Source organism: Diabrotica virgifera, chromosome 3, assembly GCF_917563875.1.
Source record: "Diabrotica virgifera virgifera chromosome 3, PGI_DIABVI_V3a".
NCBI lineage: Eukaryota > Metazoa > Arthropoda > Insecta > Coleoptera > Chrysomelidae > Diabrotica > Diabrotica virgifera.
In genome coordinates this window covers 68,097,513-68,111,727 of record NC_065445.1, presented here as the reverse complement: position 1 = coordinate 68,111,727, position 14,215 = coordinate 68,097,513, and the positions used below count along the sequence as shown (strand labels likewise).

Here is a 14,215-nt window from a genome sequence, read left to right as displayed (position 1 = left end):
AATTAGAGTTTTTGTTAGGAAAACCCGCATTTGTGTTTGGGTGTTTTGTTGTAAAGTTAAAATCTTCGGAGTTATAGAGAAATAATTGAAAAAAATACGATTTTTCGGCGCCATTTTGTTTATAAAAAAAGTAGCACACTATCTGCGGACTTTGCATAATTATATTAATATATAGGATCTTATAATTCGATTCCAGCAATAAAATTGCTGGTAAATAACTTTTCCATGAATTTTGCTAATTAGCCCAGAGTATTATGGAACAGTATGAACATTCACATGTCACCAGTGGCGGCGCCTGGTGTAAAATATTGGGGGTGCACACATAATATTAAGATATAAAAAGACCTTGAGACCCTATTTCCGTAGGTAAAATTTTTTGAGTGTCGTCAAATTGTAAAAATCAAAGGACCTTATTAAAAATTACAATAAATAATGTATTTTATTGACTTAAAATTATAATTTCGTGTTTAAATGTTACAAGCAAGTTTTGAAACGAAAGTCAGTCGCTTTTTTTTAGATAAATTATTCACAACCAAATTCAGTAAAATTTGGAATTTCTTGAATCATTTTTTTTAATTGAAACATTGCGAGTGCAGTTAATCGATCCTGGCCATAGCTATTCTAATAGGCTATTGATTATATTCAAAATAAGAAAGCTAAAAGGAACTACAACGTTAACGGGGTTTTATTATTTTATATGGTCAATGGACATCTATATATGAAAAAACCGCGGAGTGCTACCATTTAAAGGGGTGCGTTTTTGAGAAATGGGTGAATTAGTCCCTGGGCACAGGTTACATTAGGGTGAGTTCTATGCACTTTTGGTATAAACATACCTACATAAAAATTGTTCCTGGTTAAATTTACTATCTAAATATTGCTTTTTAAAGTCAATGATACTTTTTTTTACAAAAATATATTCAAAAGAAAAAGCACAAAGAAACACAAAAGAAAGAAATTTTGTTTTTTGTCCCATAACTTTTGTCCACGAGGATATAGGTATAGACATTGCTTTACAGAAAAAAAATCTACATATTTCTTCTTTAAAATGTTGTGTAGTAGAGGTAATTAGGATTTATAGTTTTCGAAATATGATTTTTCAAAGTTCTCCACTCACAGCAATTTTGGGCAATTTTCCTTGTAATTTCGCAAATATTGTTCTGTAACTTTTTTCCACGTAACTTTAGGTATATGAAATGGTACACGTAATAGAAATAGAAATCAATTAGCTTTAAAATGGTCTACTGTCTAACGTTGTACGACTTTTTTTAAAAGAGATTATGGTTTTTCAAAGTTTTATACTTTTAACGATTTTTTATAATATAATATAAAAATAAAATTATATTATTATATGATATATTGTATATTATATAATATTATATTATATATAGTATATATAATATAGTATATATAATATAATATTATATTATATAATATATAATACCTAATATAAAAAAAATATTATTTTTTACATTTTTTACGATTATTTTTGAAATTTTTCATTATAACTTTTTTTCTTCTACATTTTGGTATATATTATATTATATAATAAAAAAAGCTTATTTTGTTTACTTTAAAATTTTGTATTACAAAAAATTCGAGGATTATTTTTGAATAAGATATTATTTTTCAAAATGTAATAAGTACTTGCAACGATTTTTGATTTTAGGATTATTTTTTAAATTTCTCATTATAACTTTTTTTTTCTTGTACATGAATATACTATATATTGCTCAATAAAGAGGGCTTACTTTCTGTTCTCGAGTGATTCTTTGATATTTTTTTACCTGTATTATTTAAAATTATTTCTTTTACAAAAATTACATAAACATTAGTCTTAGAAAACATCACTTTAGTTAAAATTATTTAAACGTTGACATTTAAAAAATTTCAAAATCAAAGTCCATCTCTTCGTTAGCATTAGCTTCAATATCTTCCTCTGACACCTCAGTTATCTTAGAGTCCCACAATTAGTACCCATGTACATGCACCCTTTGCAGAATATTGAAAAACTAATTCCTATCTTCCTACAACCGCAGTTTTTTGTACATCCTTTGGTACATTTACATGCTATGTTTTCAAGCAAAGCTTGTGGTGCAGGAGCTTTGACAGTAAATATTGGAATTAATCCATATTTTGAAGTTTGTCCGGCCGAGTCAAGTGGATCCAAAGTATTACCTATAAAAAATAAGATTCAATCATAACACACAATCACATAAAAAAGTTATAAGGAGAAATTTAAAAAATAATCCTAAAATCAAAAATCGTTGCAAGTACTTATTACATTTTGAAAAAGCATATCTTATTCAAAAATATTCCTAGAATTTTTTATAATACACCATTTTAAAGTAAACAGAATAAGCTTTCTTTTTTATTATATAATATATACCTAAATGTAGAAGAAAAAAAGTTATAATGGGAAATTTAAAAAATAATCGTAAAAAATATAAAAACTTGTTAAAAGTATAAAATATTGAAAAAGATAACCTCTTTAAAAGAAGTCGTACATTATACAGTAGAACATTTTAAAGGTAATTGATTTCTATTCCTCTTACATGTACCATTGCATATGCCTAAAGTTGCGTAGAAAAAAGTTACAGAAAAACATTTGCGAAATAACAAGGAAAATTGCCCAAAATTGCTGTGAGTGGCGAACTTTGAAAAATCATATTGCGAAAACTATAAATCCTAATAACCTCCACTAAGCATCATTTTAAAGAGAAAATATGTGAGTTTTTTTTCTGTGAAGCAATGTCTATACCTATATCCCCGTGGACAAAAGTTATGGGACAAAAAACAAAATTTCTTTCTTTTGGGTTTCTTTGGGCTTTTTCTTTTGAATATATTTTTGTAAAAAAAAGTATCTTTGACTTTAAAAAGTTATATTTAGATAGGAAATTTAACCAGATACAATTTTTATGTAGACGTGTTTGTACCAAAAGTGCATAGAACTCACCCTAATGTAACCTGTGCCCAGGGACTAATTCACCCATTTCTCAAAAACGCACCCCTTTAAATGGTAGCACTCCGCGGTTTTTTCATATATAGAGATTCATTGACCATATGAAGTAATAAAACCCCGTTAACGTTGTAGTTCCTTTCTATAGTACATAATCAATAGCCTATAAGGAAAGTTTTGATACGTTTCAACGCAGAGAGACATCGTTCTGTTTCTGCAGTTGTCACTGGCATCGTAACAAGTAATTAAAGAATTCAAATTATTTCAGAAAAATCATCTTGTAAATTATTTTTAATCAAAAATTTAGTTAAGTGGACTGCTCCGGAGAGTTAAAATCGTATCTTCTATTTTATTCATTATGCTTCCTCTTTTTCAAATATGTGCTTCACACCTAGACCATTTGTAAGTTTTTACACAAATCTCCATTTTAAATAATCATTTTTAATCCCGACCTTTGCACTTTGGTACATTCTTAATTAACAAATTTGGTTTCGGCATTTTTAATTTTTCTTCTAAATATAATAAAGAAAATTTAATTGATTTTAAATATTCCACGCTAACATTTACATCCACAAATCCTTCCATTCTTAATATTGTTCCGAAATTCGAACTTCACCAAAGGAAAATTTAAACGTACGTGTGCCGTGCACGTTAAATACATACCCCATAAGATCACATCAGATCACATCCAACTTGTGCTCTTGTGGCCATCTAAACTTGTGGGCTATAGCGGGCAGAGGGGCGGGTGGTGAGTTGTATTTTGCCGTATGAAAAGTCATTGGGATAGGAACCACCAAGAGCGGTGAACGAGGGGTTCTGTCTAAGGCCTCGCATCCGTGAAGTTTCTCCTTTGAAATAGAATAAAAATAATTAAATGTTACCTATTAGATACTTATAAACTCCTTGGATCTGTTATTTCGAATTTCAATTACTGTATAGTTACTATACAGTGCCACTGTATGTCACCTATAAAAAGTTAGCTCAATCAGACCATCAGTTTATTAGAGTATTACTTATTAGTTTATGTTAATAGGTTATACGGTGACTTTAAAGACGATCGTTGACACAAATGATTTTTAACAGTATAGAACGCCCAAAGTTATATTCAAAAGGTCTCAGATGAGTTAATCTTCTTCTTCATGTACCATCTCCTTTCTTAACGTTGGTTACCATCATAGCTATCTTAATTTTATTAACTGCATCTTTCCACCTTTTTCTAGGCGACTGTCGTTACTGCGTATCACATGCCCTGTCCATTATAAGTCTATTGGCCTTTATACATCTGACTTACTCGTTGTTATTGTATCTGTGCCTCCATTAGTTTGTTACGCTGTCTCTGCAAAGGCCATATATTATTCGAAGGAGTTTACGTTTCCACGCCAGCAATTTCCTTACTTGTCTTTTTGGTAGCGTCCATGTTTCGCTTCCATACGCGACTGCTGGTCGTTTCTGATCTTATATCTGGATTTTTGCACCTCGTGTGAAAAGTTTTGACTTCAATAGATATTGCATTGCAAAGAATGATGTATTTCCTGCCATTATTCGCGTTTCAACTTCTCGATCTATTTTGTTGTCATTGGTGATTGTTGCTCCTAGATATTTAAATTATTTAACCACTTCGAAGTTATGATCGTTTATAGTAATAATTTTCCTTATTCGCCATCCTTCATGTTTTGAGACGACCATGTATTTTGTTTTGTCTTCATTTATTTTTAGAGCAATATTAATGCAGCTTCTTCAAAGCTCGAGAAAATATCCTTAACTTCTAATGTTGATTGTGCCACTGCATCTACGTCATCGGCAGAGGCGAGTACGATTTTTTGCTCCCCGAGCAGCTATGTCTGGTTTGATTTTTGGATAAATTTTTCTCATGACATATTATAAGGCCAGGTTAAGCAACAATGGAGACAACGGATCTCCCTGTCTCAGTCCAGAATTTACGCAGAAAGCATTTTAATTTTTCCCATATTCTAACTTGTGCAAAGGAGTTACAGTGGAACCTCGATAAGTCGGATTAATCGGAACCGCGGCCGATCCGGGTTATCAAAAATCCGGGTTAGCCGGAGAATATGGTAAAAATTAATAAAATACGGTATACTTGGAGATAAACTCCATTATAACTGCAAAAACATGAAGCACATAATATGCACAGTACATCTAAATTACGTAAAGTTGTATATGCAGTATTCTTCAATTCTTGATAAAAATCTCACGTCAGTTTCGGTTGTGTCAATTTCGTCTGACAAAAATTGGTCCGGGTTAGCCGGACTTCCGGGTTATCGGAGGCCGACTTATCGGGGTTCCACTGTACTTATACACATTTGCGTTACCGCAGTTAGTTTTTTAGGTACGCCCAGCTTGACCATTGCCTTCCATAGTGTTGGACGATTAATTTAACCATAATCCTGTTTGAAATTTATAAGCATCTGATGCACTAAAGTTTTTCGTCTTAAAAAAAAGTTACACTAATTTAGGGGAACCCTACCTTTCTTTCATTTATTTTCGTTTTTACCTATTTCTAGAATTCTTAATAAACATAATATAAAAAAATAAAAAAAATAAAATTGAAAATGTTTATAAATTTTTAATGTAAAAAAGTAATGTTTTAGATTCGGATACACAAATCTACGGACACATTGTTGGACTATATTCCGGCTGAAGTATTACCCAGCGATTATGGTGGTAAAGAAAAATCTGTTGAGGAGCTACAGAGTATGTATACTATATTTCTTCTAAAAAGTACGAGTAAATTCTTAAATGATGTTAAATAAAACATTAATTTTCTTTCAAGAAATTGCTATAAATTATAATAAATATTACTTAATATACCTGATAATTCATCAACCATTTAACCTCAAAAATTCTTGCAAGTCACGCCACAATCATTTACTGGATACACACTGAATCATTAAGAGAGAAAGCAGAAAGTTGAGACTAACAATGAATATAGATAAAACCAAATAGATGGTAATCTCGAAAACTCATGTTGACAATAGGTTTGTTCTAGCAAACAGTCTAGCAAACTAGTCAGAAACTGTCAGCAAAGAGTTGGTCAGTGAGAGAACATAATACAGTCACCAGTGTTATCCCCTCTACTCGCGCTGGTCGAGTATTCGCTGATGGTTTCAAACCATTTGAAACTGATGCTAGAACAAACCTATTATAAGAACTGTCATGTCATATAGTAATATTGTCAAAATAAATGCATGGCGCCTTTTTATAATAGTAATATGTAACATTACGCTTGATGTAAAATAAAGAATATTTTTAACACATTTCCAAACAATACACTTCTTATTTAAGGGACCGTTCAAGTATTACGTAACGCAGGATGGGGGGGGGGGGGTCAAAAATCTTCAAAAATTGCGTTACGTAGGGGGGAGGGGGGGTCAAAAATCTTCAAAAATCGCGTTACGTAATACTTGAACGCTCCCTAAATAAAAAATTCTGCTTGCATTTTTTTTCACAAAAATGGTACATTTTTGAAGGGCGGCTACTAGAGAATTGCCTAGGGCGGCAATTGACCTAAACGCGGCCCTGATTATAAATCTGACATTAGAGGGTAAACCGTTAGACAGGGTCGACAAGTATAAATAGCTAGGAGCAATTATTATAAGCTCCCAGCGTCCTGCGGTTTCCCAACTTCATTGCACAATTATACCTGTTCGTCCCGAGGAAATAGCCGCAACTATTTTCTCACACTCTCACACAAACTGTCCATGCAATGTCGAAAGCCGCCTCCTGACTTCCGACCAGGGCTGCATGCCTGTTACAGTGTACAATGGTTTCTAGCGACTGTGGTCGACGGTAAAGCATGGACAGTACACACACACGTACACACACACGTACACACACACACACACACACTCTGGAACGAACACCTTTTCCAAATTCACCCTATCTTCTCTGGTTCTGATAGTCTGACAGACAAACGCCGGCGCCGTCCAGCATCCTGAAAGCCCACGCAACACTTTACCCCAGCGCTTTTTCGGACTGTTTGCTTTTACGGCCTACACAAACACATTCAACAGCAAACCCTTGTGACGATAATATAATTTTATCGTCTAGAGTACGCCAATGAATTAAGTAAAACACGTTTTTGTACTGTTTCGAACGATATAAAAATCGGATCGAAAAGCCTAGTTGATTATTATTCTTGGAACGTTGATCGAAGAATAATAAACAACAGCGAGGTATAAGAGGTGAGTTTACGTAGGTAGTATTTCCCGATTATTTCCCGCTGTCGTTTTGGCGAGCTGAGCGAATCCAACAGTTTTCTTCTTACCTATCCTTATATGAGCGGTGATCGTATATCCTTTATATGTCTTTTCAATCCGGCGAGGTGAGCGGAATCTCCTTTCTCCCCTTTCCTTATACATTCATGTCGTATTAATAAAAGCAATTCCTATTTCGCGCGATCGTCAAAATCATTCATTCATGTACAAAAATATCATCACATCGGCCCGAACAGTAAGCTCGATGCGTAGAAATTATAAATATATTTTATTAACGAACTTAATGAGTAATTAAGGCTAATTATCTTATCTTCTGTTTATTTTGATTCCAAATAAAAATGTTTTAAAAAGCGAACTCTTTTTCTTCGACTGACAGTTACCTGGAGCAACAACAACGCAACGACCTCGTTACACCCTGAAGAGGACCACAATCCTAAACAGGGATACTCAAAGTATAAATCCTCTCGTAATAAAGTATCCTTACCCTTATCCAAAATATACATTTGATTGATTATTCTAAGCTCACAGTTATATCAAGATGAGGAGATAAAGATCAGAATAGAAATAGCTCGAAACGGATTTATAAAATAAAAGTCAATGTTTACAAAAAATAAGAAATTGAGTATGGCTATCAGATTAAGGTTCGTGGAATCTTATGTTTGATCACAGCTTCTGTATGGAGTAGAAGCGACCCAATCCGTAAAAAATAGAGGCATTCGAAATGTGGCTATATAGGTATTCTGAAAATTCCTTTTACTGCAAAAGTCTTAAACGAAGAAGTTTTAAGACGAATTGGACACGGCAGAAAGCTTATGAACACAATTAAAATAAAAAAAAACATCGTATCCGGGCCATATACTTTGAATTGACTTGGAAAGGCTTGGGAAGAAAGAAGAAATCTTGGCTGAGGAATATCAGAGATTAGACTAACCTCAGTGTTGAACAAATATTTCACGTTGCAAAATATAGGAAGCGTTTAAAGAAGTAATCGCCATTCTTCGTTAGAAGACGACACAATAAGAAGAAGAAAAAAAATTAATAATCTGTTGATACACCTCGGTGGGCAACACACTCATGGATGCGTCTGAGCTCGCTTCTGATTAGGTGGTCAATATCCTATTGGGGTTCTCGTTTCTTGTCCACCTATAGTTTAAGGAGGACGCTGTAAATTAAAAAGTCTTTGACCCATCATGCCCCACGCGGCACGCGGGTTCAATTGATTCTCTACCATTCAAGACGATTAATTGGATTTTAAGGGTAAGAGATAGCACTCAGTATGACCAAAATGAAAAAGGCCAAAACAGCGAATTAGACGATTATATTGTTCGCATCGCAATTCGCAATTGGTCTTTCATGAACCTATTGCAAAACATCGATTTGCAATAAACATGGTAGTGGAGAATCCCTCTCTTAGAGACATCAACCTTATATCTTGATGCTCTGTTGTACACTGTGCGCTTCGATCTTCGTGATCAGCCTTCTTGAGGCCACGTTCGATAACGTCCTAACACAGTATCTTAACCGGCGCACATGGATTCGCTCCCAACCCCTATAAAACCACTTTTATTGTACACGAGTTCGCTCCGAAACTCATACCCGAAAGTTAAGTTATGACCGAAGGGTTAGGTCTTCCTGCCTGAACCCGGGAGCGAATCCATGTGCAGCCATCTTAACTTCTGAGAAACATATTCGCAATCTCCCGAAAAGAAAGCCTGGTTTCTCTTAGACCAACCATCCGTCCCCTATCACACTTGGTTAGTTGATAGAAATGTGCATGTCTTTATAGATAGGTACTTTAGGCATTGTAAATGACTTTCAAAAAAACCAAGAACCGCACACCGCTATTTTGATCCGTACTAAATTTAAAAGTTCAAATTTTTAGTGATTAGCAAGTTAACAAAAAATGGCTGAAGTTATATTCTATATCATTTACAGTGGAACCTCGATAACCCGGATTAACCGGGACCGCGGCCGATCCGGGTTATCGAAAATCCGGGTTAGCTGGATAATATGGTAAAAATTAATAAAATACGGTATACTTACAGATAAACTCCGATATAATTGAAATAACATGAAATATATGTATATATGCACAGTACCTACCCATCTAAATTACTAAAAACACGCAAACACAAACCTAAGCAAACGGAAGCGAACAATACAAAAAAATAATTTTTTAAATAGTCTTTTAGTCTTTTTTAAACAATGCTAAGACAGTTTGAAATAAATAAAAGAATACTACAGGTGCCTGTTGTTTCCGATAATCCGAGGCAATGAAAGTCGGCGTCGCTCTGCCGCCGTGTCCCAGATAGCACAAGTACGTTTTATGGACATCAAATGGACGTACATCTGTGTACATTGGAACGTCCAATGGACGTCCCGCTAAGGTACAATGGACATCCGATGGACGTCCAACGAATGTCCAGAGTTCACAAAATTGGACGTCCATAGAACGTCGGCTACAAACGTACATTGTACGTTGTATTGGAGCTTTCAGTGTACACCTTATGTACATTCAATGTACGTCTTATGAACATTTGTAGGGCACTTTTCAGAAAGCAATCTAGTATCCATAATTTTTTGAATACATAGCAAAAAGCCTTTATAGGAAATAGTTCCTTATAATACTAAACTTATACTTAAAAATATTACACAAAGACAAAAGACCTTTTTTATTTCTCTTTACTATAACTTCATTATAGTATATACTTTATTATAGGAACTAGGAACTTCATTAATGCACGACTGCACTTGCACGATAAACAGAAAACACAAATATATTACAGGATGTATTTTCATAAAGACGAGATTCAGATAATGACGCCCTAGGAAGCATGCATATTAAAAGAGGTTTAATCTCTGTTCTGTTTCTGTTCCAAACTATTTTTAGAGTCAGTACGGTTGTTGTATATTACAAGCGTGTTTGCCATTCTGTGAATTATCATAAATAAACCCTCCTTCAGTATTCCACAACAATTAATTAACAGCGATAATCCCCTAAAAGTACCTGCCTAATACTACTTTTCACGACCGATAGCGCGAAGAGCGACAACGTTGTCAAGAGATTCTCATTTAGTTTGTATTGGGACTTAATATAACAACGGTCGCGTTTTGTGTAAAATATCCATGGACCACAAATGGATGTCCAATGTACGTTGAAATCAAACGTCCAATGGACGTCCCGTAATGTACGTACATAGTACGTCCAGTTTTGGTCCATGGACGTTTGGACTTTAAATGTACGTTATATGGACGTACATCGGACGTTGTGTGCTATATGGGGTGCCATGAGTCATTTTTACTATCGTGTAGTTCAAATTACACAAATACACATTATCTCTCAAATATTATATTACATACATTTTTATTGTTGAAATGTTTGTCTGATAAAAATCGGTCCGAGTTATCCGGACTTCCGGATTATCGGGGTTCCACTGTATTTATTGTTTTTGACAAGCTAAGCCTGTATACCAAATTTTATTAAAATAAAATATTTTATAATGGCCAATTTTTATGTCACTTCATATATTATCTATTTAAAATAAAACAGTTAAAACAGTAAAAAATTATATTTTCAGAAAAACGGAAAATCTGACAACAATGTAGATAACCATAAGATTGACAGTATTACAAAACCCTTTCAAACCAAAATTTATACATATAAAGCAGCATTTAGACGCCGCGATAAATGCCAGCAATTTATTGTGACGATAAATTGCTACGATTTATTGATTTTTTTTAAAGCTTGTTTAGACGCTGCGATATATTGTCGCGATTGATTATAAATTGAAACAACTCGATCGTTACAATAAATTGCTCGCATTTATCGCAGCGACTAAACCAGCGATAAATCGCTGCGATGTACCGTTTACACAAGACGATAAATTGAAACAACTCGATTGTAACGATAAATCGCTCGCATTTATCTCGGCGTCTCCTTAGTCGTGCAAACCTTTTCCGAGAAAATTGGAGCCTACTTAAAATTCACTGTATTTCTGTATATTAATGTACCTACCTATATCTTTACCAAACTTCAGACATACTATACTGGCTCCTCGTTTTTCCGCAGATGTGAAAAAAATATTTAATTGGTCTTATTATCTACTCGCGTATTTAAATCTATAATCTAAGTTGTTTTATTTATTGCAGAAGATTGGAACGCAAAGCTAGCAGAATACCAAGAAGTGTTTGACCAACGGGATGGACTAAAAGTGAACGAAAGTCTTCGTCCCACTCCATTGGAGAATGCAGAAGCTTATGGAGTTCAAGGCACGTTTAAAAACCTGTCCGTTGATTAATATTCTGTTAATTTAAAAATAAATTGTGATTAAACAATTGTATTATATTTGTTAGAAATAAATAAAATAATTTAAGTCTACTTATTTAATGATTAAATAAAATTGTGTTTTTACTAGGAAAGTTTTGGGGTAGTTCTGATTTCTTTCATGGTCTATGTATTTTGGACTGCTGAATCCGAATATGAGGTTTGCGGACAAAATTTCGTGACGGAACATTGAGTAAATCGCGAAAAAAGCGAAAAATTTCTGCTTTTTTCCGCTTTTTTGCTCAAATCTCGGAAACTATTAACTTTTAGTAAATGGTCTTTAACAAAAATTAAAGTACTTAAAATTCTCTACAAACATCACTATTTACTTTTTTTTTTAGATGAACCGATCGGTCTAAAGTGCAAGTTGAAAATTGCCCATTTGTAAGGATCTCTGCAAAATCCACTTTTTACATTCCAAAACTTTATTTTTTATTAGAATGCTTATTTGTTAAATTTACATCCTCAATCTAGTGGAGAATCCTGATATTCTAATTATCACAACAGCTCTTGAGATGGCACCGTCAAATGAACAGTGACAGTGGTGGGGGAAGATATCGACCTTCTGGTCATTTTGATTGGCCTGTGTAGCCCTAACACAAAAAATTTGTTTTTTCTGAAACCAGGAAAAGTAAAGGTTTCGCAAAGCTTCTACAACCATCATCTGGCTGCTGAAAGAATCTTAAATGGACCATATATTATTCCTACATGTGATGAGTGGTTGTAATACTATTTTTGCGTTGTTTAATCAGGGGAAACTGAAATTCCCTAATGTCTTGCAGAAGAACACAGACTTACAACCAACCATTGAGGCTTTTAAAACCCTAATGCATATCAGGATGAGTTTGCCATAGCAGGAAACGTGTTTCTCGTGGCTCTATATGGAAGAAACAAAGAGACCAGTCTGAAAATTGCCTCATTACCCCCTACCGAATCTGCTGCACGAGAACATTCACTTAGAGTTTACTATTATGTGCCGCAATGGTTATCTTTATATCAAGCCACACCTGACGAGCAACGAAAAGATCCAAGTGAGTGGGGTTGGAAAAAAACTACTAGTGGTCTCGTGCCAGTGCCAACCACTTCGGACCCTGCACCAAACTCACTACTACGGTATATGTTTGTAAATGTAAAAAGAGGTGCCAACGCCATTGTGGATGCAGGAAAACGAGCCTCCATTGTTGCCCAATTTTCACATCATGCGAAGGACTGTATAACAACGTTAAGCCCCCGAAAGGTAGCTCTGATATAGACGTAGAAGAGACTGAAGAAAGAGACAGAGGTATGTAGAATCTCACAAGTTATTTCGTAATCATTCATTTCTCCTGGATATTTAATCATAAGTCAGTATCACTACCACTTTTATTATCCAGGAGAACGAACCCTGGCGCTGACGATGGAGAAATTAGATCCTAAGCCAGGATATAATGCCATCGAAGAACCTCAGCACAATGCGGAATGTCTGTTTAATCTCAGAATCTATTTTGCAATCATCATTAAATTTCTCCTTTAGAACTGACACCATCTCTTTTATTTTCCAGAACCAGCAGAATATTTTCCAGACCCATCGCCACTGGAGAACCACAGCAAGGACCTTCTAAAAGACTACGGCTCATATAATGTTATATTATACACCATTTTGAATTTTCATTTGTTTTGTATTTTAATTTGTAATGTTAATAACCACGATATTTTAAGTTTTATTTTGTTAGAGTCCCGATAACAAAAGTTAACCATTTTAAATACCTAGGATGTTGGATAAACGAGACACTAAATCCGGTTGAAGAAATAAAAACTCGTATAGAAATTCCAAGAGGAGCATTTATGAAACTTACATCTATTCTGAGAAACTCTCACCTGAATTTACAACTAAGAAATCAAGTTCGTAAAATGCTATGTGTATCCTGTTTTACTATATGGATGTGAAACCTGGACCATGAAGGTTTACATGATGAACAAATTAAAAGCCTTCGAGATGTGGTCGTATCGTAGAATGCTCAGAATATCTTGCGTTCAGCGCATTTCAAACACAGAAGTCTTAAACGGAGTAGGTCAAGGCGAAGGTGGCTTAATCAAGATGATAAAAAAGAGAAAACTTGAATATCTCGCGCATATAATGAGCAGCAGATACAAGATGCTGCATTTAATAATCAACGGAAAGATCGACGGAAAAAGTGGACTATTTTATGCCGCGCAAGATCGAGAACAATATTGGCAAATTTTCATGGAAGCTACCTACGACTAAAATTTGAGCACGGTACTTAAAGAAGAAGAAGAGTCCTACCTTTAGTGATACTGCTTATACAATTTCGACCTTTTTTTTCTTTTTAATTATTTGTGCGGGAAACTAGGAGAAATTTATCAAATGATAGCATTCTAATAAAAAATAAAGTTTTGAAATGTAAAAAGTGGGTTTTGCAGAGACCGTTAAAAATTGGCAATTTTCAACTTGCACTTTAGACCAAACAGTTCGTCTGAGAAAAAAGTAAATAGCGATATTTGCAGAGAATTTTAAGTACTTTAATTTATGTTAACAGACCATTTACTGAGAGTTAATAGTTTTCGAGATTTAAGCAAAAAAGCGGGAAAAAACAGGAATTTTTGGCTTTTTTCGCCATTTTCTCAATGTTCCGTCACGAAATTTTGTCCGCAAACCCCATATTCGGATTCAGCAGCCCAAAATACATATATAATGAA

At 34.3% G+C, this 14,215-nt stretch overlaps 1 protein-coding gene across 1 annotated transcript in view; it reads left to right on the top strand.

The window, feature by feature from the left end:
- LOC126881108 (clavesin-2-like) overlaps nt 1-11,572 on the top strand; it is a 92,295-nt gene extending 80,723 nt beyond the window's left edge. The window contains exons 5-6 of the mRNA XM_050645153.1: nt 5,569-5,671; nt 11,344-11,572. Of these exons, the coding sequence (XP_050501110.1) occupies nt 5,569-5,671; nt 11,344-11,492 (252 nt within the window). The 3' untranslated portion in view covers nt 11,493-11,572. The remainder of the gene's footprint in view (nt 1-5,568; nt 5,672-11,343) is intronic.
- The last annotated feature ends 2,643 nt before the right edge of the window (nt 11,573-14,215 follow it).